At 36.8% G+C, this 26,960-nt stretch overlaps 1 protein-coding gene across 1 annotated transcript; it reads left to right on the top strand.

Moving 5' to 3' along the window:
- Window positions 1-261: 261 nt before the first annotated feature.
- LOC109148373 (chlorophyll(ide) b reductase NOL, chloroplastic) lies at window positions 262-6,893 on the top strand. The gene is made up of 13 exons (XM_019296179.1): window positions 262-638; window positions 1,475-1,543; window positions 2,029-2,090; window positions 2,636-2,722; window positions 3,286-3,353; window positions 3,424-3,472; window positions 3,548-3,633; window positions 4,411-4,468; window positions 5,225-5,275; window positions 5,520-5,570; window positions 5,654-5,695; window positions 5,964-6,074; window positions 6,534-6,893. The coding sequence occupies exons 1-13, from the start codon at window positions 374-376 to the stop codon at window positions 6,579-6,581; spliced, it is 1,047 nt and encodes a 348-aa protein (XP_019151724.1). The 5' UTR covers window positions 262-373; the 3' UTR covers window positions 6,582-6,893.
- Window positions 6,894-26,960: the final 20,067 nt, after the last annotated feature.

The raw sequence follows: 26,960 nt of genomic DNA on the forward strand, positions 1-26,960 counted from the left end.
TTGCTCTCTCCAAAAATGTACATGAAGTGGAGAAATGGAGAAGGAGTAAGCATTTGGAAGAAGAAACTTAGTAAACAATTTCTTTAATTTTTATTTTTTCCACTTCTCAATTTCTCTATTTTTGAAAAATTTTTCATTTTTCCAAGTTGGTAAACGACCCCATATGATTTATGATTTTTTTAAAAAGAAAGATGGAGTGAAATTATAACTCATAAATATCACAAGTGATTATTTTGAATGGAACGTAGAATGGGCAAAAGTGTCATTTTATGCAACCTAACTCATCCAACGGCTCGTGTCTATCTCCGACCACCATTTCTTTCTTTCTCTCTCATCATCCTGTTCTTCTCTTCCACCACTTCCAGTCTTCGCAATGGCAGCAATCACACTGATACCCACTGCCTCGCTTCTTGAATTCCGCTCTTCGAAACCCCAACTCTGCAACCCAGTCTTCAACTTCAACCCTCTCCAGTTCTGCACGCCCATGGCTTCGCCTTCTACTACTGCTGGGCACAGATTCAAGTTGGGAAACTCTAAGGTTACCCAGGCTGCCTTCTCCTCTTCTTTTTCTTCAGATAACAAGAAGACAGACCCAATGCTTCCTCCCTACAACGTTTTGATCACTGGCGGTTCCAAAGGTTTGCCTCGTCTCCCGTTATGTTTTCTTCCCTACGCTCTGGTCTTGGTAGCTTTGCAGCTTTTTTCTTTTACTTATACCATGGACCATGATCCTGAGGACCTGGTCTAAAATGCCATTCATATTATGTATTTGAGTTTAACATGTGGCTTAAGTTAATAAATTATGTGTGTGTAAAACATTCAAATTACATATTGGGGGTGTTTGATAAATGGTTGTTAGCGGATTGTGTTAGTGGGTTTAACTAGTTGATAACATTAAATTGTAGAAAAAAGTGTTTGGTAGATTAGCCATTAGTTTGATAGTGATTACATGCAAAATTACTTTTTCAAAAAGTTTATCGAGGGTAGCTTTTTGAATTTTAAGCATTTTGGAGCAATAAATTCTTACAAAAAACTGATTAATCAAACACTCCTATTGATTGTTTAACCAAGTCAAATAGCTAATAGTGGTTAAATAAAGCCAAAATTAGCTGACATGCTAACTATTTTACCAAACAGGGGCAATTATGTGCAGACATATAATTTATTAATTGCACATAATAATATAAATTGTAGAAACATAATTTTTGGACTAAGGTCCATAATACAAGGTGGACTCTGGTTCATGGTATAACATTTGGTGGAATTGAGATAGGGGGTGTTTATTACATGAGTAGGGATACACTCATAATGTAGTGTACCTTGAATGGGTTTTGTGCATTTTGGGAAATTATAAGACTCATTGAATTTTATCCAGTGTAAGTCAATATCTACTTTGTTTCACATTCACTTGCACTTATTTTTCTATCTCTATTGTGTGTGTGGTTATTTATTAAATAGTATTTTTTCATATCAGGAATTGGATATGCACTTGCTAAAGAATTTCTGAAGGCGGGTGATAATGTCCTTATTTGCTCTAGATCAGGCAAGACTCGTATTTTATGCAGTAATAATGCTTCAGTTTGGTTCTTTTCACACTCAAATTTCAGTGATTACATACCAAAATGACTGTTAATGACACATACATATCTCCTTTTTTTTTTTTTTTTGGTTGAAACACTCATTATTCTTTACAAGGTAATATATATTTTATACTTTCTCAATCTTTTTTAGCCCAAAGAATCAATAATGCCCCATTTGGAATGGCAACAAAGGTGCCATCACACTACATAGTAGTTTGAACCAAAAATACATATCTCCTTAAACTACTAGGATATTACAGTTCTTATTTATTCTTTTTTTAATTAAGTGCTCCTCCTTTGGTTAATTGGTGAACTTTATATCCCCAGTGAAATCCTAGAACTAAAATTAAAGAGAAGAATGAATTTTGCAATATTGGTTTTTAACTTGCTTTACAATCTAATTACGTGTGTTTTGACTCATTTTAAAACTTTGATTTTTCAAGAACAGCTGATAGAGTGGACTCTGCCCTTGAAAGCTTAAGGAATGAAACAGGGAAGCAGCATGTGTGGGTACCTCCATCACAACCATTTTGTTTTTTATTCACCCCTTTTCCCTAACAATTTTTTTTTTTTTTTTTTTTTTTTTTTTTTTTTTTTTTTAATTTCCTGTTATCACATGCAACATTAAGTCATTACTATGAAATAATCATAGTTATTAACCAGCTTGGTTAGCGTGAGTGGCCGTGCACTCTTGTCTCTTAAGAGAGGTCAATCGGGATTCAAACCCCCTCTCGTATGGAAAAACTAATCTTACCAGCACTTTGCCCCTTAATTGGGCCGACCCGGTGCGAACGGGGATTAGTCTGAGTATGGTACGGACTTAAATGTGCCTCATACAGTTAGGGCATGCTTAGGACACCTTATGGTCTGACCAAAAAAAATAATCATAGTTATTTTACATTTTGGCTAAGTTGCATTCACTTGTTCAACATTATATCCAGTTCGTGCTTTATGCCAGATTCATCGCATAAGTAATGGATAATGGATAATGATCTGTATCTACTATGTGAAGAAGATTACCATACTCATCTAATGTGATCTTTTTCTCTTGGCAGGGCACTAAGTGTGATGTTCGAGATAGTGAGGATGTAAAAAGTTTAGTTGCATTTGCAAAGCAAAACCTTAAATACATAGATATATGGGTACTTGTTCTTGACCTTTTACTTATTATAGAGATATATCTTTTCTATTCTTACATCTTTAAAATTAATTCTACATAATATGAATCTGCCACTAGAGTTATTATTTTAATAGTTTGGTGCATTTTTTAAATTGTGATAGTACCTATATATAATCATATATCCTCCAAACATAAACCCATATGTTCTCTCGTATTTTATCAATGTGGGACTCTTAACATGGATAAATGTACAAGTAAACACATGCTTTTTTGGGGTTTTCATTTCTTGTTTTCCATTTTTCCAAAAAAAAAAAAAATAAAATGGAGAATTTCTCCAATTAGTAAAATCACATATTAGGTAAATTTGGATTTTCATTCATATGAAGTTTGAAACTGCAAGCCTAAGCCTTAGCAATCATTCAAAATCAAGCTACTAGGTGTATGCATTTATTTACCAAACATAATCGTGTTCCTTTTTATTTGTTTTTCTTGTTTATTAACTCTCGTTTCAGCTTTATCTATTGTGAGACTATGAACCCGCAATTTTCTGATGTTGCTTCTTTCAATGCCTTGAAAACGGTGCAGATTAATAATGCTGGATCAAATGCATATAGCTACAAGCCACTAGTTGAAGCTTCTGATGAAGACTTAATGTAAACTTTTACAGCTATTTTTGGTAATACCTCCTTTTGATATTCTGCTGTAGCTGAAATTTGTTTGCAGTGAAGTTGTCACCACAAATACTCTTGGTTTGATGATATGTTGTCGAGAGGTAAAGAAATCTACGGGTTTTGGAATCATTCGGAATTGAATGGTAGTTTTTATTTCTAACGCCTAGTTATTTTAGGCTATAAATATGATGCTTAGTCAGCCTCGAGGAGGTCATGTATTTAATATTGATGGAGCCGGTTCCGATGGAAGGCCAACCCCCAAGTATCCTTCTTTATCTTTAAATTCCATCCAAATTAGTATACTGTCAAGAATATACCGTGGAACATATCAGGAATACTGCGCCTATCATATTTACTATCATTAGAAATTTTGTTTGATGCAAATGTTGCATTTCTTTTCAGTTAAGATCACTATTATTCAGGCGACACAACTTTTATAGTCTGATGTTGCTTGTATCTTGATGGCTGTTAAGAGTCCCACATTGAAAATATAAGAGAGAATGTATGGGTTTATAAGGCCATTAGTTAGACTAGCTAATTGATTGGATTTAATTTCTTAGTGTGATTTGGCCTATGTGCATTATAGCTCGAGTAACCTTGGCCTAATATTAGATGAAAGTCTCTTTTTAGTCTGATGTAGATAGGAGGTGGCAGCCATAATTGACCGTCATGACATTATGATATTACAGATTACAGATTCGATCAAGTTTTATTACTTACTAGTCTGATGATAAATAAGTTTCAGTTTATCATTGAATCCATTCCTTGGTAGATAGGAGCTGCTGCTCGTCTGCCCAACCATTCCTTTCACTTCTTTTAGTTTTGATCTCAATCTCCACTACTATTTTGCAACATTGACATAAGAAAATTTGCTATTTTGGCTGAATACGCAAGTAGGCTATAATGCACATGGGCCAAACCACACTAAAAGATTGAATCTAGCCAATTAACTAGTTTAACCCATAACCTTATAAACTCATATATTGTCGCTTATGTTATCGTGGACTCTAAACAAATTTATTTTGTTTACTTTTCCCAGATTTGCAGCTTATGGTGCAACTAAGCGAAGTGTGGTGCACCTAACAAAATCATTGCAGGCATGTCAAGTCCTTGTCTTTGTTTTTTTTTTTTAATAAATATTTGTTGTTTGTACTTACATTATGCTTGCTGTCAATAGTCCAAAATTTTCACAACATACGAGGAAGAATGATATCCATAATCAGATATGTTTCTCTTGTGGTACTTCCTATTTTCTACTAAAGACTAAATCCCAAATTAATTTTATATTTCCCGAAACCATATCATGAAATTTGATATATTCAGTATGAATACCTGTAAGTTCAAACACGTACAGCTTCTCTTGGATGCATAACTTCAGTTGATTAATGCATTTGCGCTGAATTCATTGTTTGTTGCCCTAACTCACTTTCGGTGGAGGCTAGATAAGTATAGTGGCATGTCTTCTCCTTTCCTCTTTCAGGCCAGACATGAAACAAGTACAAGGAATATCATTGGGACCTGGGGACTTTGAACTCCCCATTGTATTTTGTTAAGAGTCCCTATGAGTTTATAAGGCCATGAGTTAGACTAGCTAATTGATTGGATTCAGTCTTTTAGTGTGGTTTTGTCCATGTGCACTACAACCCAATTGAGTAACATTGGCCCAGTATTAGAGCTTGTTCGGTCTACTTTGTGGACACTCCAGTTATCTGCCCGTGGTTAGAATTAGATAGAGGCGGTCAGGAACAAACATAAATGAGCATGGGAGAAGAAGTCACCCATCCGTTGGTTTTTTTTTTAGAAATATAGATAAGAGTTTTGTTAACTCATGAAAATTCTTTCTTGCTCTACAGGCAGAATTGGAGATGCAAGATGTAAAAACTGTTGTAGTGCACAACCTCTCGGTATGTGTTGCTGTATTTACCTACTTATTTATAACGAACGTTGTAGCTTACGATAATTATACCTTTTAACAAATGATTGTAAAATTCTCAGAAGATTATCACGAAGATAGGGAGATTCCATTGTGCAAAAATGACATTAAATCAATTGTTTCCTTTAAATGCTTCAGTGGAACCATTTGACTCATAACCTTTAGCTATGCTATCTTTTTCTTGACATTCATTTGCTCAATCACTCTCTGGGCAGCCTGGAATGGTCACGACCGATCTTCTCATGTCTGGTGCTAACACAAAGCAGGTTTGTATACTAAAACGTGATCAGACCATCTTCTGTTCTTTGCTTTTCGAGGCCCGTTGTTAAACAGCTATTTGTTAATGCAGGCCAAATTTTTCATAAACATTTTGGCAGAACCGCCAGATGTGGTAAGATTTTGTTCTCATTCGTTGAGAGTGGCCAATCTTTATCATCCTGTGGTAGAACTCATTAGAATTTTCTTTATTAGTACAATGACCAAAGATATTGCTTTATTTTGAAGTACCCTTAGCTTGAACATTCATGCCATATTTCGCAAACGTTATACCATTGGAGTTGTATCTGCTACTAACACCATTAGCATTTTTCCCATTTCTCCTCTCCCCGTTTTCTGCTACTTTGTGATGGTGCATTTTATAATTTTCTTTCTCATTACAGGTTGCTGAGTATCTTGTCCCGAACATTAGGTCTATCCCCACCAGTGGATCAACGAAACCTACTTACATTCGTTTCCTCACCGGATTGAAAGCATATTCCCAGATATTCTCAGTTAAGTAGGCCAGAAACCTACCCGTGTTTTCTTTTGCTCTTTTTTCCAGCAGCTTATGCTTTTCTACATGAAAAATTGCTCATTTATCTGCATATTTTGTGATATCATACCACGAATTGCAGTTGGTTCACTAAAAGCATGCATTTTCATTTGCGTTTGTTATAATCTAAGATTGGACCAGACTGAATCCAACATCTAGTCAACCGGGTGAATACAAAGTTGGTTCACTAAAAGCCTGCACCCAACATGATATCATGTTAGGCTATAATGCACATGAGTCAAACCACACAAAGATTGAATCCAATCAATTAGCTAGTCTAATCCATAACTTTATAAACCCATATGTTCTCTCTTATATTTTCAATGTAGAACTCTTTAACACCCTTCTTCTAGCGGCATATGCTTTTCTTCATGAAACCATTGTTTCATTAACCTGCATGTTTTGTGATATTACACAGCGGATTGCATTTGGTGCAAGGAGGAATAGATATGTTCTTGAGGATTGACATGATCCAATGTTGGAAATTGTGTTCAGGTGTCGTGCGCAAAATCGCAAACTTGCCAAATCATCCGATTTTCTGTATAGTGCATCCATCTTGTACCAGGAACAACATGGTCAAATGAGATCAGGCCAAAATGATCTGTTTTGACTTGAATTTGGTTAGTGCCAATTCAATGTTCATTTCTACTTGACCTTGAGTTAAGTCTTAAGTTCAGATTATGTTGATTGAGCTTTGAGGGTTTTTAGTTAGGTATATTCTTTGTTGGTACAAATATTTCTAGGCTTTTTAGTTAGTGGACATTCCCTATTACTCTAATTTAGGTCCGTTTGGAAAGCAGAAAAATGAGTTCTGGAAAATGAGTCATTTTTCGAAAAACATTTTCCTTTCTCATGTTTGACTGCATAACAGAAAACTGTCTTTGTGTGTTTAGTTGATTTTCTGGAAAATGATATTGAATTGTATAATTAAACATTTTATATAATTAATTATTTTGTTTAAAATATAAAAAATTTATAATAATATTATAAATAGTAATTTTTTTTTTTAAATCACATAATATTATTTAGGGAAAATTGTAAAAAATGCCCCTCTATAATATGACAATTATCAATGTCACCCCTGAATTATGAGTGGTGTAAATGTTGCCCCTCAATTATCAAAACGGTGCACATATAGCCCCTCCCGTAACGGACATGTGATTCCCTATTAGTGTACGACACCGTTAAGTCGGAGTAAATATGTAATTAGTTGTTTTTTTCCTCCCTCGATTCGAAGTATTGGCGATGGACAGCGGTGGGGAATCACATGTCCGTTACGGGAAGGGCTATATGTGCACCATTTTGATAATTGAGGGCAACATTTACACCACTGATAATTCAGGGGTGACATTGATAATTGGCATATTATAGAGAGACATTTTTTACAATTTTCCCTATTATTTATTAAAAGATAAAAAAAAAAAACAAAAAAGAAAACGACGGAAACAGAGAGTTCTGGTTTCTGTCGTTTTCTCTGGTTTTTGCCTTTCCGGCGGAAACCAGAGAACACTACTTACTCTCTTGTTTCCGGCTGGAAACTAGAGAAAAGTTCTCTGGTTTCTGAGCTCTCTCTGGTTACCGGCCAGAAACCAGACAGAGAGAAACTCTCTGGTTTCCGGCCTGAAACCAGAGAGTTCCAGAGAAAAACTTTCTGGTTTCTAGCCGGAAACTAGAGAAAAGTTCTCTGGTTTTTGGCCGGAAAACCAGAGAGTAGCTCTCTCTGGTTTCCACGGCCGGAAACCAGAGAGAAGCTCTCTCTGGTTTCTGGCTGGAAACCAAAGAGCACTGCTCACTGGTGTGTAGCCGGAAACCAGAGAGCACTGCTGATTTTCCTCCGGAAGGCAAAGAGCCCTTCCGGAAAATGACTTCCCCCCATAAAAAGGGAAGTCATTTTCCGGAAACATGATGTGATTTTTGATTGACTGGAGCTGATTTTCCTTTGACTTTCCATTTTCCTGCCTAGCCAAACACCAAAAACTCGAAAAATGATTTTCAGAAATCATTTCCGGGTTTCCAAACACACCCTTAAGGACAAAAGGTACAAATTTCCTTTTACATCATACATTTTACATACTAAAATTAAATTAAGAGTTGGTTTGAAACTTCGAAAAATAACTTTTGGAAGTTATTTTTTGAATTTTTTTTGTGTTTCAGTATTCAAGGAAAATATTCATTTTAGTTAACTGAAAAAGTTTCAATTTGACGGAAAATGTCTTCCTAAAATTTTAAAGAAAAAATATTTTTCAAATTTTTTACTTTCTCGTATTTATCTTTTCTTATTTCTTTTCAAACTAATTTCCAGATTATTATTATTTTGAAATACTCATTCTTCTTTACAATGTAGTATCTATTCTATACTTTCTCAAACATTTGCAGCCCAAAGAATCTAAACCCCCACCACTAATGTTCGAACCTATGACCACCCATTTGGAATACTAACTAAGATGTCATCACTTTTAGCCCATGAGTTGTTTCACTTTTGGAAAATAGGTCCCTTTTAATTGATTTAAATAAATTTAGTCATTTTTTTTGAAGGTCAACCAATGGGTTGTATTCATAGATAAACTGAAATAGAGTCAGGTGGGACATCGTCCCAGTACATCGCAGCAGAAAGCGTAAAAGCTGTAGTAACTAAAGTATGGGCTAATAAGTTCTGCAATCTAGGAATAAAAATAACAAAGTAAGAAGTAAAAGCAGACATATAAATTCTGCAACTATCTATGGCATAGCCAGTGTATGAACGAGATGGGTTGTTCGGTGGAGATAGGTAGCACTGTAACGTGTGACAATCCGTATATAGCTGTATAGACTGTTCACCCCGGGCCCTTAGCCAAGATAGAGCCTCTTTACATGCAAACGCTTCGGCCATAAGTGGGGAAAAATAACTCAGAATAGGCGCGCTGAAGGCCGATATAAAACGATCGTTGGCATCAAATAGGACCGCCCCGACCGTAGCCGAGTTTGTTCCCTGGTGATACCCAGCGTCCACATAACACTTCCTCAATCTTACTATATTTGGTTGATGCGGCGTTGGACCATGCAAGCGGTTGGCAGTGGCGTGAGGCAGCATGTGTTGTGGCGGCATTTGGCTCGTCGCATGTTGGCCCGGCAGTGGCGGTGCAGCAGGAGTGTGGCCGTGAGACTGCCGTGCAGTGGTTCGGCTGTGGGCACTCCGCCAAGCATTCATGGTAGCAGTGGCCTCCGCAAGAACAGACTTTGGTCGGGTAGACAGGCATCCCACACAGCTCCATTCCGTGCTCTCCAAATATGATATAAAATTGCAGCTGCGTAAATAATTCCATTAGTGTCTAGAACATTTATGATTGCACTAAACCATTCATGGAAAACATTTGTTATAATATTGGGGAGTGGTAGGTTGGATTGAGTTCATATGGAGCTTGCATAGCCACACAATACCAATGAATGCATAGTACCCTCATTCATGATCCTACACATGGCACACATCGGATCAACTTCCACTCTCTTTATAAGCAAATTATTGGTAGTGGGTAGGATATCACTAATAGCTCTCCATAGGAAGGTTTTCCATTTGGGTGGAATTTTTAACTTCCATAGAGTGGCCCAGTTGCTAAATGCCCCATCATTATTATTCTCATAATTTCTAATAATGCATCCATTCGGATCCCCGTACCAATACCACATATCATCATAATCTGGGGAGATCGGAATTTTTAGGAACTGAGAGCACCCTTGGTTACAGGATGAACATAATCCTATGATTCAAACTGAGATGCCACCACAGTTAGCTGGAGCAAGGGTTGAGGGGTTGATTGACCAGGATACTGGTTCATGGGACCAACATATTCTCACAGATATTTTCCAGCCAGTTGATATACCTAAAATCCTAACAAATTTAGTCATTTAATTGTTCATTATGTTGCACTTTTAGTTATTGGTATTATATAATTATAAAACTCTATTAATAAACTTTTTTTTTATGAGATTATTTTTGTCATTTAACAACATCAGAAAATTATAAAACTCCATTAATAAGTTTCATTCTCTTCATCTGAATGTCATTTTTAACCGTGGATATTTATTCTAAATGATAAAAATAATTGTATATGTTGAGTACTACTGAATTTTTTTGAAAACCAACCAAAAGAACTTTTATTAAATTAAAGAAACAATACAATCAGGAATGGAAGAAATCCAACAGATAGGATAAGTATACGAACGAGCCGCCCTAGCCAATGCGTGGGCAACCTTATTCACTAACTTAGTGACATACCGAATAGACAATACTTCAAAGTGTCATTTTAATTGTAACACCCCGTGTTACGGTCCCTAAACCAATTAACTATTTAATCATTTACCCAAAAAGAAAGAATTAAATTTCATTAACTAATTAGGAAGGGTCCACCATAAGCCATGAACCCCTATCCCTAAAACCAATCCCCTAGTCCTATAGGAAATAGAAGTAACAAACCCATACCATTTAGACCCCAATTAGGACTTTTATATATATATATATATATATATATATATATATATATATATATATATATATATATATATATATATATATATATATATAGGGTCATAGGAGGCACCTAAAACTCACACCACAATAAACTCTCACCACACAAGAAGTTTCAAGGAATCAAGAAAGAAGAAATCTTAAAGAAAGACCTTTCATAGCCAAGGAATTAATTAAGGCTAAGAGGTAACCCATGTCTCAACAAAACCTATTTTCTTCGCTATAATCTCCTTCTTTGGCTCCTTCTATATGCTTGTGTCTTGATGAATTCTTCTATGTTATTTGTGATATAATCTTGATGATTGATGAGATAATTTATGTGTGTTCTTGATGATTTTGATGATTTTGATGATCTTGATGTTGAAAAGAGGTTCTTGATATTGATGTGATGATTCTTGACAAATCTTGATATTTTTTGATGTTAAATATAAAATATGATTTTGATGATTTGGGTGGGATTAGAGCCCTAGGTTGGATTGGGAATTTGTGTTGTAATATTCTTGATATATATTTGGGTGGAAATTCGCATGTTCGGGTGTTGTTTATGTTTAGAAGTTGTAATAGGACGAGTTCTACGTGATTCTTGCTTTTGATCCATTAATTGTCTACGTGGTGTCGTTAATTGCATTTAAAAGTGTCTACGCATGATTTCGAGTTCCACAAGGGATCCTGGGACGAATTTGTGATAAAAGAGTCAGTGGGGGGTAGGGAAACCCGCCACCTACCCGCTGCCCGAAGATCACCGTCAGGCAGCGGGCAGCCACCGAGCAGACGCCTGCCTGCCGGCAACCCGCTGCCTGGACTATGATCTCCGGCCGGCAGCCGGCGGGTGACCCCCACCCACCGGCTACCCGCTGGTCCGTACCCACCCCGGGTCTTCGGCTTTCCCGTTTGATGTTTCCTACTCCCCGTGGTGTCCCAACGGACCCCGTTTGTCGTGCTTGAGTCTAGTTTGATATTTCGGGTACCATTCGTAGGATAGAAGAGACTTAGTAATTGCATGCTAGTTGAATCGGTAACCCGTTGACCTAGGTGGAAGTGGTATGAACCCCTTAGGACTATTCTTAGTATGTGAATGATCACACATAAGTTTATTTATATGTCCTCCCCTTCCCAATGTGCTACTACGTGCTAGTTGCTACTATGTGTTATGTGATGCATGATTCCCCAATTTGGTTGCGATCAAATTGGGTGTTCCTGAGCTGCGGTTCAGAAGTTGGCTGAAGGCCGAATTGATTGTTCCTGAGTTGCGGTTCAGAAGTTGGCTGAAGGCCGAATTGATTGTCTATGAGCTGCGGTTCATCCTCCTGGCTGCGGTCAGTGATTCACTTCTTGGGTTGCGGTCCACATGGGCCTCGTGTGCTATGACCTACCGACCTGGACGCTCCGGGCGGTGTGTAGGGCCAATAAGCCCGAGGAAGGCTGTAGTCCACCGAATGAGCAATCGGGCGGTGTGTAGGGCTACGGCTGGCTGCGATCCACCGAGTGATGGACCAGCGGTGTGTAGGATCGTAGTCTCCGAGGATCATCGCCCACCGACTGAGTCCCTCAGCGATGTGTAGGGCTTGATCCGCTACGATCCACCGACTGTGCCCGTCAACGGTGTGTAGGGTCGTATGTCCCCCCATTGTAAAGGGGATCACAGTCCACCGACTGAGCGCGTCAGCGGTGTGTAGGATTGTGGTCCGACGCTGAGTTCGTTAGCGGTCTTTAGGGTTGGTTGCGATTAACTCCCTTCATGCTGCGGTATGAGGTAAGGTGCTGCGGGGCCGTGTTAGTGCTATATGCACTAACCCTCATGTTCGGGGCATGCGATTGGTCCCGTGACGCCACCAGAGTATGCTTATGTGATATGAATGATGTTTGGATGATGATGTGATTGAATTGAAAAGTGATCTGTGACCTTAGATGCGTATTTCTTATGATGTTAACTCTACTTAACTATTTATCATTGATTAATGTGCTCATCCCTATCTGCTGAGTCTATTCCTGGTTTTAAAGCTAGAGTCTCCTAAGTATATATCTTCCTGCTTCAAAATGATTTTCCCCTATATATATATATATATATATATATATATATATATATATATATATATATATATATATATATATATATATTGTATTTCAACGCGTTGGAGTGGGTTACCAGCATCATTCGCTGAACAGATATATTTGGCTTTCAGGCACATATGAGTAGACCCCGGAGCGCGCTAGAGATCCGAAGCGTAGATTAGTTAGTTTCCCTTTCGGCCTGCGTGCCATGATTATGTATTGACATTGCATTGAGGATTTTAGTTAGTTAGCCTGTGCATCTGGGTTCTCTAGCTCAAATGTGGCATAGCACCCCACACTCTTATGTTTGATTTTGGGATTTAATGAGGATTTACCTTTATTATATAAGTTTTAAAAGTTCAAAATTTTCGGGGTGTTACATTAATTCTAGACATTCACGAAGAACATATCCTGCGAAAGAGAAATCTTGCAAAGAACCATTAAGTAGGTTACATACCAATTGGCAATCAGATTCGATAACCACTCTATGCAGGTGTCTCTCTTTAGCCCACGATAGAGCCTCTTTAACCGCTTTTGCTTCTGCGAGATGGGCACTATTCAGGCAGCGAAGAGGATCACTCTTCGCTGCGACATAAGATCCAACATTATCCAGAATGACCACCTCAAAACAAGCTTCTTCCGAATCCTGAAACACGGCTGCATCAACATAAATATGATAGGACGAAACTGTGGACGCCACTCCAAGTTCCAAATCACCATGATCTGCACTACCTGAACCAACCTCAAGACCTTCCTGCCAAATATTTAACAGATTAGCCACATCATGCTTAATCTTAGAAGGCTGCCAAGATGCTTGATTCTAGACAATATCATTCTTCCCCCGCCATATAGACCAAGAGTAGGCAATTCATACCATACACCCCGACGTATGACTCTACGTGTGCCCAGATTCAATACGACGCCGTATGACATTGGTAAGTAACGGCTTTTTTTTATTGCTCCGTTGCCGCCGTTAAGTTTTAAGAAAAGGGAAGTAAGCGATGGTTTCTAAAGTGATGGTTTCGAACATGTTTGTTGGATTTGTTGGATTAGAAACCAACACTGTAGGGACGACCATCTTAAGTGAGCTGATCTTTGCGATTTAAGACATGGATGAATCGATTGCGCAGCAGCATGTGGCGGAGATAGAGCAATTAACTGATCCGGTTGGAGTGGCAGATACAGAGAATGTTAATCCAGGTTTTTATATTTGATTTTTCAGATTATTTTGTATTTTTTCGTTGTGTCATGAATATTATTGAATTCGCATGGGATACTGATTCGTTGAATTATATGAGAATTTGTATAGGATTGGTGTTTTTGATTGTGTTTGTATTGGATGTGAGTATGGTCTGACTAGGAGGTGTTAATTTAGGGATGTTTTATGTGCATTATATGGTTTGATTTGTGTGTGTGTTTTTTTATTTTATTTTTTATTTTTTATTTATTTTATGCAATTGTGTAGATTTTAGGATTCAATGACATAGTAAGAATGACTGAAAATATATTTTATATATTTATGATTATGTATATTGTGGTATGTGTTTATGTGTATTATAGTTACGGATTATGTACATTAATCGTAGGGGTACTTAAACTGTATGTGGTTTGCAGCTGATCAGGACCTGGCAGGGATGTCAGTGTGCTCGGTTGATGAAGCATATGACATGTATAATGACTATGCTTTAGAGTAGGTTTTAGTGTGAGGAGGGGTAAGCAAAGGTATACTTCTGCTGCAAAAACAATGAAGACGAAGATGTTTCATTGTTCGAAGGATGGATTTAAAAGGATTACAGGAAAAGGGTGTTATTCTAAAATTGATGGTCGTACAGGTTGCGGTGCATTTGTCTAATTCGATTTACATGAGAATGAGATGTGGATTGCTTCGAAGCATGAGAAGTTGCATAATCACGAATTGGTTCCACCAAGCAAGAGTTACCTTTTAAGGTCACATAGGATGGTGTCTAGGAATCATATTTCTTATCTTACTGATTTGAAGAGCAGTGGTGTGTCTGTTACAGATGGTGTAAGAGTCCTTAAAACACAATTAGGGGGGATCACCACTTGTTGGTTTTACGAGTAGGGATGCATATAACTCTTTATGTACCGATGCATTGAACAAATTGGATGGGACTGACTCTAACACACTGATTGAAATATTCAAACGAAGGCAGTCAAGTGAAAAGGATTTTTACTTTGATTTTGAGGTGGATTTGGAGTCAAGGTTGTGTAGTTTTTTTTTGGAGGGATGGACGAATGAGGAGAGATTATGAATTGTTTGGGGACTTGTTAGTTCACGATACAACATATCGTACTAACAAATATGACATGATTTGTGGACCTTTTGTTGGCATGAATCACCATTGCATGAATGTCATGTTTGGATGCGGTTTTTTGATGAATGAGAAGACTGAATCATTTGTATGGTTGTTTAAGTCATTTTTGAGATCTATGGATTACAAAAGTCCACAAAGTATAATGACTGATCAATGTGTTGCTATGACTGCTGCAATTGTTCAAGTTTTCCCAAGTTCATGACATCGGCTATGTATATGGCATATTGGTGAGAACTCAAAGAAGCACATTAAAGGGTTAAGAAATCAAAAAGATTTTTTAGATATATTCAATTGTTTGCTGAAGTATACGGATACAGAGGCAGAGTTTGAATTTTACTGGACAAGGTATGTGTCTGATTTATGCTTTGTTATTTTTTTTTTATAGGGAAAATGGCACTTTTTGCCCCTGAATTATATACTTATAGCACTTTTTCCCCCTCAATTATTTAGGTAAGCACATTAGCCCCCTCAATTATTCTAAAAGTGGTGCTTTTTCCCCATGATATATTAAATTGACATTTATACCCTTAAAGTAAACATTTTATTTATTTTACTACTCCAACAAATTATTGCGTATACGTAGGGATGACCACGGATCGGTTTGAATTGAACCGGATACTAAAGCAATCGAATTAATAGTTTTCGGTTATAATTCAAATCTAGAACCCAATATTTAAATGTCAATTTATTAAAATTATGTATCAAAAAAATTGAATCTTGAACCGTGAACCGGCGGTTCCAGATTCGATTCGCGATTTTGAACCGTCTTTATTTTAAAATCTTATTTTTTATTTTAAAATAGTATAAATTGAACAATAAATGTATTTTATTTTTTCAGTTCGGAACATGAACCGTCCGTTCCGGTTCACGATTTTAATAAACTCGATCTAAATATCGAATTTCGATTCTAAATTGTAATTGGAATATTTCGGTTTGGTTGCTATAGTGTTTGTTTGGTTTGATCCAAATTATGGTCATAATTTGTTGAGAAAAAAAATAAATTAAATATTTAGTTTAAGGGTAAATATGTCCATTTAACATTTCAGAGGGAAAAGCAGCCACTTCAATAATTTAGGGGGAAAAAAATGCTATAGGTATATAACACAGGGGGAAAAAGTGCCATTTTCCCTTTTTTATATATTATTAGTTTATATTGGCTTATCACAGAATGATTATTTTTAGATTATATATTGCAGTATACAGAATTAATTTTTTGGATCAAGTTTATGTGTATTACTTTGATAGTTTATGTGTATTCACGTATAAGATTATGTATATTAGCAGGTTCTGTATGTGATATCCTGATATGTTTGTAGGTTTACTTTAATATATATATGGCATGTTATTTCAGGATGGTTACAACATATAAATGTCACAATAATCATTGGAATGAAAAGCTTTATGGGTGTAGAGAAAAATTGTGTCCTGCATTTAATAAAGATTATTTTTCGGGTGGGATTTTATCTTCTCAAAGGAGTGAGACCACAAACCACTCTATTTCTAGAAGGTTGTCTAAGACTTCTGGACTGTGTGATTTTTATACCTCATTTGTTAGGGTTATATCAGAGTGGAGAAGTAGAGAGAATGGGGAAGATGTTCGATGTTCACAAGGTGTACCTACAATGGTGATGGATAATGTTAAGATTCTGTTGCATGCTAGGAAAATTTATACAATTGAGATATACTATTTGTTTGAAGAACAATTTTTGAAAGGTGGATCATGCTATCAAGAGTGTGTGATGTTGAAAGATGGTGTGTACAAGTATCATGTTTGGAGGCCTGATGTTAATATTATTAGGCATGAAGTAAACTTTAACAATAGACAAATAGACATTGGATATAGTTGCAAGTTGTTCACTGAATTGGGGATTTTGTGTTGTCATTGTTTACGCATTCTAAATGTGCATTGTGTTTCTGAAGTTCCTGAGAAATATATTTTGAAGAGGTGGACTAAAAAAGTCGTTGAAGATGATAATTTTGATATAATGTCTAGAGTTGATAGTGGTAACGTTGCATCTTCTGTTTGACTATTAGAAATCATTAGGAAATTTCAGAGGCTTGCTGTTTACAGTCAAGAAAATATCGAAGGACAGAAGATTTGTGAAGAAGCAATTGCAGATGCAAAGAGAAGACTTGAAGCTGAATGTGGTGGTAGTTTATTTGAAGAATGTGATATAGGATCGTCAAGTGGTGTTATAAAGGATCCATCAACTAGGCGGATGAAAGAGTTGCGAAATAGGAGGGTGAGCAGTGTTATTTCAAAGAAATATAACAAAGCAAGGGGACGGAAGCATCTTGCACATATGGTTGCTTCCAAAATAAAATCTGCTGTTCAGTCTCAAGTTGAGGATGATATTTCAAATATTGCTGGTGATGGATATCTTGTGCATCCAAGTTCTGGAGGTTCTAATTTTTGTCATGTTATCACAATGACAACTATGGAGGATAATCAAAGCATATGTTAGTGTTAATCATCGTAGTTATATGTATCGTGTATAGAAGGATGTTGAATCATATAACTCAGCAGTAATAAAATAGACCTTTATTATGATGTGTGATGTTTTATACGTTTATGTGTATTCATTATATAGTTTACGTGTATTACTTCATATGATTATGTACATTTTTATTTGTGTTCATTACTTTTATATATTTATGTACATTTTTTTTAGACTTGCAGTTATCAGTATAGGGAAATGATATGCTTGGTCCTATGTGTATTGTTTGCATGGATTATAGTCAGTAGGATGTTGGATTGTATAAATTAGCAGAAACAAAGATATTTCTCAGACTTTTTTTATTAGTATGTTCGATGTTTTAAAATTTTGTGTATTCATTATATAGTTTATGTGTATTACTTCATATGATTATGTACATTTTTATTTGTGTTCATTACTTTTTATATATTTATGTACATTTTGTTTTAGATTTGCAGTTATTAGTACATGGAAATGATATACTTTGTCTTATGTGTATTCTTTGAATGGATTATATTCAGTAGGGTGTTGGATTGCATAACTTAGTAGAAACAAAGATATTTATCAGACCTTTTTTATTAGTATGTGTACTGCTTGAAACGTTTATGTGTATTCATTATATGGTTTATGTGTATTTATTTATATGATTATGTACAATTTTTTAAACAGTTTATAGTTTGTGTAGTCTTTGCATTGATTATGTACAAAACTATATTGCAATATGAATAATATAACATACGAGTCAACATGAGCTTGGATTACCAAAAGGGTTTTATACAGATTTATGCTAATAGTCAATCACCTGAAACTTGCAAAATTGAACCAAAATACAAGTAAATATGTGCTTGGATTAGCATAATTGTTTTTTTTATAGATCCTTCTTAATAGTTTTATTTTAATTTCTTGTAAATGTCCCTTGCTGACTGCTTGGCTGTTTCCATGTATTCATTGTTTTTCCACATGAGTATGTTTGCTGCATACTTGGCTCTAAGTGATGTAATGAAAGCAGCCTTCAATAAAAAAAAAAAAAAAAGAAGAAAGATAGATGTTAAAATAAGAAGAAACAAGAGATAACATGTGTAATGTAGAACAAAGTTGATTACTACTTACATCCTCATCCCCCACCTTGAAACCAGCGTCCCACTTGTCTACTTCAGTCCCTTTGTAAGTCTCCATGTGGCGCATGCAATATACGCCACAATCTGTTGTGTTCTCTTCATCTTGCCATGGCATTTGAATGCACTCCACTTCAATATTCTTGACTTTCCTAGCAAGGGAGTTTTTTTTTTTTTTTTTGGAGGTATTTGTAGAAAGCTATTTTCTGCAGAATATAGTAATTGTAGTGTTTAATTAATTTGAGTAATGTAGATATTAAACTATAGGATATAGATATTAAATATCAGTATTAGTATATCTTACCAATTTGGGTGGGAAGTTCTCATATATGTTTTTACTTGGTATTCCTTCAGGCAATATTTGTTGTCAATGATCTGAAGTTTTGACTTGGGGATGTTAAAGCACATTAAGTAGTAGTGATTGTGCCTCAAGAGTGTAAAGAAAACCTGAAATGAATAATTAAAAGGGATTTAACAAATTGTGTCAAATACAGAAGTAAATTCAATAATCTTAGAATTCACATACTTAGGTATATAGATTTTTTTTTTTGTTTTTGTTTTGTTTTGTTTTGTTTTGTTTTTTTTTGTTTTTGTTTTTTTTTTTTTGTTTTTTTGTTTTTTTTTTTTTTTTTTACTTACAAGACTTGCATCAGTTATATCAATAGAAGTCCCCCTCAATTGGTAGTCAATATTTGTACAGAAGTCACCAACATTCATGTTCCTAGCTTTTATTTCAACCTTTTCAAGCGTCATCTATAAAGAAGAGGTTGGGTGTCATAGTACATTGTTTAAAAAAATGTTTAGTTCAAGACGTGTACTTACGTAAGCAGCCTCTGAGAAGAAGATCCTCTTTGGCTGATCAATTGCTCTTTTCATATCAATCATGGTCAATCTGTGTGCCCAAATCTGTAGAATATTGGTAGCTAGTTGCCCACTTGCCAGTGTTGCAAAGTCCTCTCTTGTTGCGAACAGATCATGGGCAGAAAACAACATTTCACTAAAAATAAACAAAACAAGTTGATATTATGTTTTGAAATCTTAAAATAATGCACAGGTATGAAATAAAAGTTCATAATGTAAAGTACTCTATTGTTGCATAATGTAAATTATAATGTACATAATGTTATGAAGTAATACACATAATGTATAACCAGGATACACATAATTTTGAGTAGGAGAATAGCGCTTATATATGATGAGGTATAGCAACTAAAAACATTTATTATAACAAGTTATAGAAGAAATACATACAAAGAAGGGTATTCTTCTTCATTTGGTGGCAGGAACGCATAGTCCGAGATCAGTTTTGTAACACCCCAAAATTTTTAAACTTTTTAAACTTATATAATAAAGGTAAACCCATAAGAGTATGGAGTGCTATGCCACACCTGAGCTAGAGAACTCAGGTGCACATGCTAACTAACTAAAATCCTCAAAGTAATGTCAATACATGAGCATGACACGCAGGCCAAAAGGGAAACTAGCTACTCTACGCTTCGGATCTTTAGCGCGCTCCGGGGTCTACTCATCTGTGCCTGAAAGCCAAATATATCTGTTCAGCGAGAGATGCTGGTAACCCACTCCAACGCGTTGAAATACAATATAGGTATATATATAGATATAGATATAGGAAAATCATTTTGAAGCAGGAAGATATATACTTAGGAGACTCTAGCTTTAAAACCATGAATAGACTCAGCAAATAGGGACAAGCACATTAATCAATGATAAACAGTTAAGTAGAGTTAACATCATAAGGAATACGCATCTAAGGTCACAGATCACTTTTCAATTCAATCACATCATCATCCAATCATCATTCATATCACATAAGCATTGATGGCGCCACGGGACCAATCGCATGCCCCGAACATGAGGGTTAATGCATATAGCATTAACACGGCCTCGCAGCATCCTACCTCATACCGCGGCATGAAGGGATTTGATCGCAACCAACCCTTTAAGGACCGCTGACGAACTCAACGTCGGACCACAATCCTACACACCGCTGACGCGCCCAGTCGGTGGACTGTGATCCCCTTTACAAGGGGGGAGATACGACGCTACACACCGTTGATGGGCACAGTCGGTGGACCATAGCGGATCAATCCCTACACACTGCTGAGGGACTCAGTCGGTGGGCGAAGATCCTGGGAGACTACGACCCTACACACCGCTGGCCCATCACTCGGTGGATCGTAGCCAGCCGTAGCCCTACACACCGCCTGATTACTCAGGTCGGTGGACTACAGCCTTCCTCTGCTTATTGGCCCTACACACCGCCTGGCGCATCCAAGTCGGTGGGTTATAGCACCGAGGCCCATGTGGACCGCAGCCCAAGAAGTTAATCACTGACCGCAGCCAGGAGGATGAACCGCATCTCATAGTCAATCAATTTGGCCTTCAGCCAACTTCTGAACCTCAGCTCAGGAACCATCAATTCGGCTTTCGGCCAACTTCTGAACCGCAGCTCGGGAACACCCAATTTTATCGCAACCAAATTGGGGGATCATGCATCACATAACACATAGTAGCACGTAGTAGCACATTGGGAGGGGAAGACATATAAATAAACTTACGTGTGATCATTCACATACTAAGAATAGTCCTAAGGGGTTCATACCACTTCCACCAAGGTCAACGGGTTACCGATTCAACTAGCATGCAATTACTAAGACTCTTTTATCCTACGAATGGTACCCGAAATATCAAGCTAGACTCAAGCACGACAAACGGGGTCCGTTGGGACACCATGGGGGGAGTAGGGAACATCAAACGAGGAAGCCGAAGACCCGGGGTGGGTACGGACCAGCGGGTAGCCGGTGGGTGGGGGTCACCCGCCGGCTGCCCGCCGGAGAACATCGCCCGGGCAGCGGGTTGCCGACGGGCAGGCCGCTGCCTGGCGGTGATCTTCGGGCAGCGGGTAGGTGGCGGGTTCCACTACCCCCACCTACCCCGCACTGACTCTTTTATCACAATTTCGTCCCGGGGTCCGTTGTGGAACCCGCAACCATGCTTAGACACTTTTAAACGCAATTAACGACACCACGTAGGCAATTAATGGATCAAAAGCAAGAATCACGTAAAACTAATCCTATTACGACTTCTAAACATAAACAACACCCGAACATGCGAATTCCCACCCAAATATATATCAAGAACATAACAACACAAATTCCCAATCCAACCTAGGGCTCTAATCCCACCCAAACCATCAAAACCATATTTTATCAAGAAATATTAAGATTCGTCAAGAATCATCACATCAATATCAAGAACCTCTTTTCAACATCAAGATCATCAAGATTATCAAGAATACACATAAATCGTCTTATCAATCATCAAGAATATATCACAAATAGCATAGAGGAATTCATCAAGACGCAAGCATATATGAGGAGGCCAAGGAAGGAGATTATAGCGAAGAAAATATGTTTTGTTGAGACATGGGTTACCTCTTAGCCTTAATTAATTTCCTTGGCTATGAAGGGTCTTGCTTTAAGATTTCTTCTTTCTTGATTTCTCCTAAGGGAATTCTTGGAACTTCTTGTGTGGTGAGAGATTATTGTGGTGTGAGTTCTAGGTGCCTCCTATGTCCCTATTTATATAATTAAGAGTCCTAATTAGGGTCTAAGTGGCATGAGTTTGCTAATTCTATTTCTTATAGGACTAAGGGATTGGCTTTAGGGATAAAGGCCCATGGACTATGGTGGACCCCTTTTGGCTAATTAATGGATTTTAATTCCCTTTTTAGGGTGGGTGATAAATTAATTAATTTTGTTTAGGGGTCGTAACACGGGGTGTTACAAGTTTTTCCCTTGCTGAAACATTTTTGAGCTTTGAAATGTTGCTTGTCCAGTATGGGGATCGACATGCCAGAGGGAGCTTCTTGAATTTTCGCTGTGGCCTTTTCCAGGCATTGACATCTTCAACCTCATCTTCAGACTCAGCCATGATGCTTTGTAGAGACAGAAAAGTAATTATTAACATGTTTTAACTTTTAAGCAATATGCATAGTAACATGATTAAACTAACTAATAAGGCTAAAAATGTACATAATATTATAGCAGAATACACATAAAATATTAAAGCAATATACATAACCACAATTGGTTCATGATTGATGAGATATTAAACTGAACTATAAATGTACATAATTACTACATTAAGTACACATAATGATACTGTTAAGTGATAAGTGAGTTTTACCTATCAAATTCAAGTTGGTCTGGAGTTTGTTGTTTTGGGGCTGGTAGTGATTGTGTTGACCCATCAGCTATGTCATCAACCAACTTCTCCAAGATTATTGCAATTGGGGTCATTGGTGTTGTATTTTCTTCCATTGCTTGTGGTGGTGGTGTGTTGGGTGCTGCTGATGTTGGTGCAAATTCTGCTTGTGGTTCTGATGTTGGTGCGTGTGGATGTGGCGTTGTTTCGGGTGGAGTTGCATTTGTTGTTGCTTCTTCAGGTATGTTTGGTATAGTAGCATCAGGGCCAGTTGGCGTTAGCAGATGGAATGTGGGTGCATGGATGTCAGGAATCGACATGTTCTTCAATGTAGCCATGAATGCTGCTTCAAGTTCAGCAACTGCATCCAAGAAACTTGGCTGGTTGTATATATCATCATCACGTAGTAGGCTCTCTGGTGGGGTTGGATTCAGGCTTGGCGTGAGGTTTGCATTGATGGATAAGTTGCTAAATACATTCTTTATAATATCAATGACAGAGGTGTTTGCCCCAACACCTGCCATAACCTCACCAAACTCCATAATGCTTATGGTCATTTTCTTCAAGGCTTTGGTGACATTTTCAACTTCTTGACCTTGTGGCAGTTCCTGAGGTGGTGGCTGCTGTGCAACTGGGATGTACTCAACAACTTTCCCCATTCCAAAGCCGCCTATGTTTCTTTCAACCTTGACCCTTGCTCTCAAATAGCTTGAAGTCCATGAAGTGATTGTAGGAATCCTCTTTCTGAATATCTCTCCTCTAACCTGCACCTTGTCTAGGTATGATAGCTTCAAATAGAGAAACAAAACAAAAAGAAAAAAAAAAGATAAACCACTAAAAATTAATATCAGTTCAGATTAATAATGTTCATGATGACATAATAGACTACACATAAATTCATTAAAAAATGTACATAATTATAAACTATAATATACATAATATATATCAAGAATACACATAAAGTTGTAGGACAACATACAAAGTTCATACCATTAGGAAAGTGGCAGGCCTAGTGAAGGCTGCCTCACGCTTGCTTCTCCATGATGAGGTGGTGTCAACAACAGATTTTATTGTGTAAGCACACCAGTTGAAGTCTTTGATTTTGCTGACATCTTGCAGTGAGTAGAGGAGCTTGTAGTTGCAAAACATATTCTTGAAACCTTTTATCAGTGTGGAAACAGTGTAGATTATAAAGTCACGCTTGAACATATCACCATGGTCACGCCTCTCAATGATCCCATTAAGCATCTGGCTCGTTGTTGGTGCGCCTGTCCTTATACCCCACCGTTCTCTCCAAAGTGCAACCAAGTGTTTGAACTGTGGGTCTTTGCTCGTTACTTCACCCTCTATAACAGTCTGTTGGCCTTTGGGGATACCAAGTGTTGAATGTACATCATCATTTCCTAGAAGGAGCTCTTCCTCTTCCATATGGATCGAGCATCTACCAACATCAAATCGCTGAAGAAGGTATCTCAGAAGTTCACCATCATATGAAGAAAATGTTGCACTTAAAAGGGATCCAAATCCTATATCTCGAACAGATTGGTGCTGTTCCGGGCTCAAACTGCTCACAAGTGCACAGAGCTGCTTTGGGGAGGCCCTTACAGCCATGTAATCACTGTGTTTTGGTTTTTTTCTTCTTTTCTTTTTCCTCCTTTCTTATCCTCTTTGGGGTTTTTATTTTTTTATTTTTTTTTTTATTTTTTATGTTGGGCAGTTTTACAGGTGTGGGTTGTCTTTTGTTTTTTGGTAGTAGGCTGCTTGGGGTCATCATTGGTATCTGTTCTAATTTCAACATTTGCTGGTTCAGAATCTGTTTCAGCACCTTTTCATGCAGTAGCGATATTTTTCCTTTGTTTACCCTCGTTGGCAATTTCTCGTAGCGTAGGATCAGTAGTGATTGGAGGTGTTGATGTAGGTGCAATATTTTTATTTCTTGGAGATCTCCGGGGATTAGTAGTTGTAGTGGTTGACATTTTTGTAATAACATAATACACGTAAACACAAATCTAAGTAATATGTAACACTAATATTAACACCAGACAGTCAATAGATTGGGATTGAGAATTTTACAGGGGTGCAAATGTATAATGTACATAATTCTATGAAGTAATACACATAAGATATAACCAGGATACACATAATTTTGAGTATAAGAATAATGATTATCTATGATGAGGTATAGCAACTGGAAAACACTAATGTACATAATCTTATATCAGAATAAACACAAGTATAAGTAATATGTAACCCTAATTGACATTGATGTATTAACATAATGTAGTAATATCATGAATGTCTGAATTTTCATGCTCATAGTGTTATGCAATCCTAGTTATGCTCACCTTTCTTCGCGCTGGTGTATTGCTCTTGTTTTGAAGGATTCATACTTTGCGGGTTTTGATGTCTTTCACGGAAAATAGTGCTATGCGGTTTTGATTTTTTGAATGCTTGAGAGTGGCAATGGAGACTCTGTGAAGAAGAAAGGTCTGATATATATTTAATATTAAAAAAAAGGTGATTGGACGGACGGAGAGGCGTCCGTCCCGTCAAAAGCCACTAACGGTGAAATTTCATAACGACATCGTTTCAAAGATAGGCGCATAGTCCTACGTGCAACATGGTGTATGGTATAACGATTGCCAAGAGTACTACTGACTTTATCTGTTCATAACTACTTTCTCAACATACTAAAAAACACAAATAGTCAATACTGCCTCCACTGATGTTCAAACTCACAACCTCCCATATGGGAGAGCAACTTGGTGCCAGGCCACTAGGGACTAAAAGTGCAACATTATGAATACTTAAGAGATTAAATTTGTTTAAATTAATTTACAAGGACCAAAATTTCAAAAGTGAAAAAATTCAAGGCCTAAAAGTGATGTTTTCTCTATAAAATATTTCATTGAATTTTTTTTTTTGAAACACATAGAAATCTTTTAAATAACACTTATATTGATATATTCTTCTCCCAAAAGGTTGAATCCCTAAACCTAAGCCCCCCCCCCCCCCGCCCCCCCCACATCCCGGCCCGACAGAGTATTTGAGAGGATGTAAATCACGGTGACTCAATGGTTCAGCGAACAAGGCCAAATGCCGGTGCGCACAAGGAATCTGCCCAGTTTGAACATAATTCTCACACTGCCGCCGCCAGGGTTCGAACCTTGGTCTCTTATATTGATATATTGTTTTAATGAGTAGGTCCTGTATGAGACGTGTAATACTTTTTTTTAGTTAAAATGTAATACTTTTTTTTTTTTTTTGAAAACAAAATGCAATACTTTTTATGAGTCTATAGAAAAAAGTTATTATTATTATTATTAATATTACATGGCTCATGTGAGACGATCTCACATATGACTTTTTTTTTTTTTTTTTTTTTTTTAACAATATTTCATTTCAATAATTGTGCAATGACTTACCATGATAACTGTATTAACTTGTGGTAATGACTTTATTAATATATAGTAGTGACTTTATGAATTAGGAGTTACTTAATGAACATACAATAATAACTTAATAGACTTGCGGTAGTAAACTTCATGAGTATACAATAGTGATTTTATGAACCAACATTAGTTATTTACTAAATTACAATAAGGTACTGACTTTATAAACTTATAAATTTATTTAAAAATTAAAAAAATAATATCAATAAGGTATCAAAGGTTGATTGTGGTTATTGATGACTGTGATTGTGACTGAGATTTGGCTGATTGTGGCTGATTGATGACTGTGATTGTGGCTGAGATTTGGCAGAATTATGGCTGATCATATTTGTCATAATTTGTATAATTAGGTGTATATATTCTTACCTAATGTAGAATAACAATAATTAGCGTAATAAGTGTAGATATATTCTTGTCTAGAATAGATGTACAACAATCACTATTTATTGGAGAGATTAACAAGAAGAGGACATTCAGTCTTTTTCTCAAAGTTTGTCATGGTATCACAGCTAGTTTTTTTTTTTTTTTTTGAAATTCATAGCTAAATCTTCGAATTTCTATGTTTTTTTTCCTGTGTTGTTGTCTTCCAGAGGGTTCTGTTTTTTTTTTGGGTTGATTTTTTTTTTTTATCAACAATTTTGGTCTTGGGATTATCCTTTTTTGGAAGAATGTCTGCAGAGAATTT

Source organism: Ipomoea nil, unplaced genomic scaffold, assembly GCF_001879475.1.
Source record: "Ipomoea nil cultivar Tokyo-kokei standard unplaced genomic scaffold, Asagao_1.1 scaffold2054, whole genome shotgun sequence".
In the NCBI taxonomy this organism is placed as follows: domain Eukaryota; kingdom Viridiplantae; phylum Streptophyta; class Magnoliopsida; order Solanales; family Convolvulaceae; genus Ipomoea; species Ipomoea nil.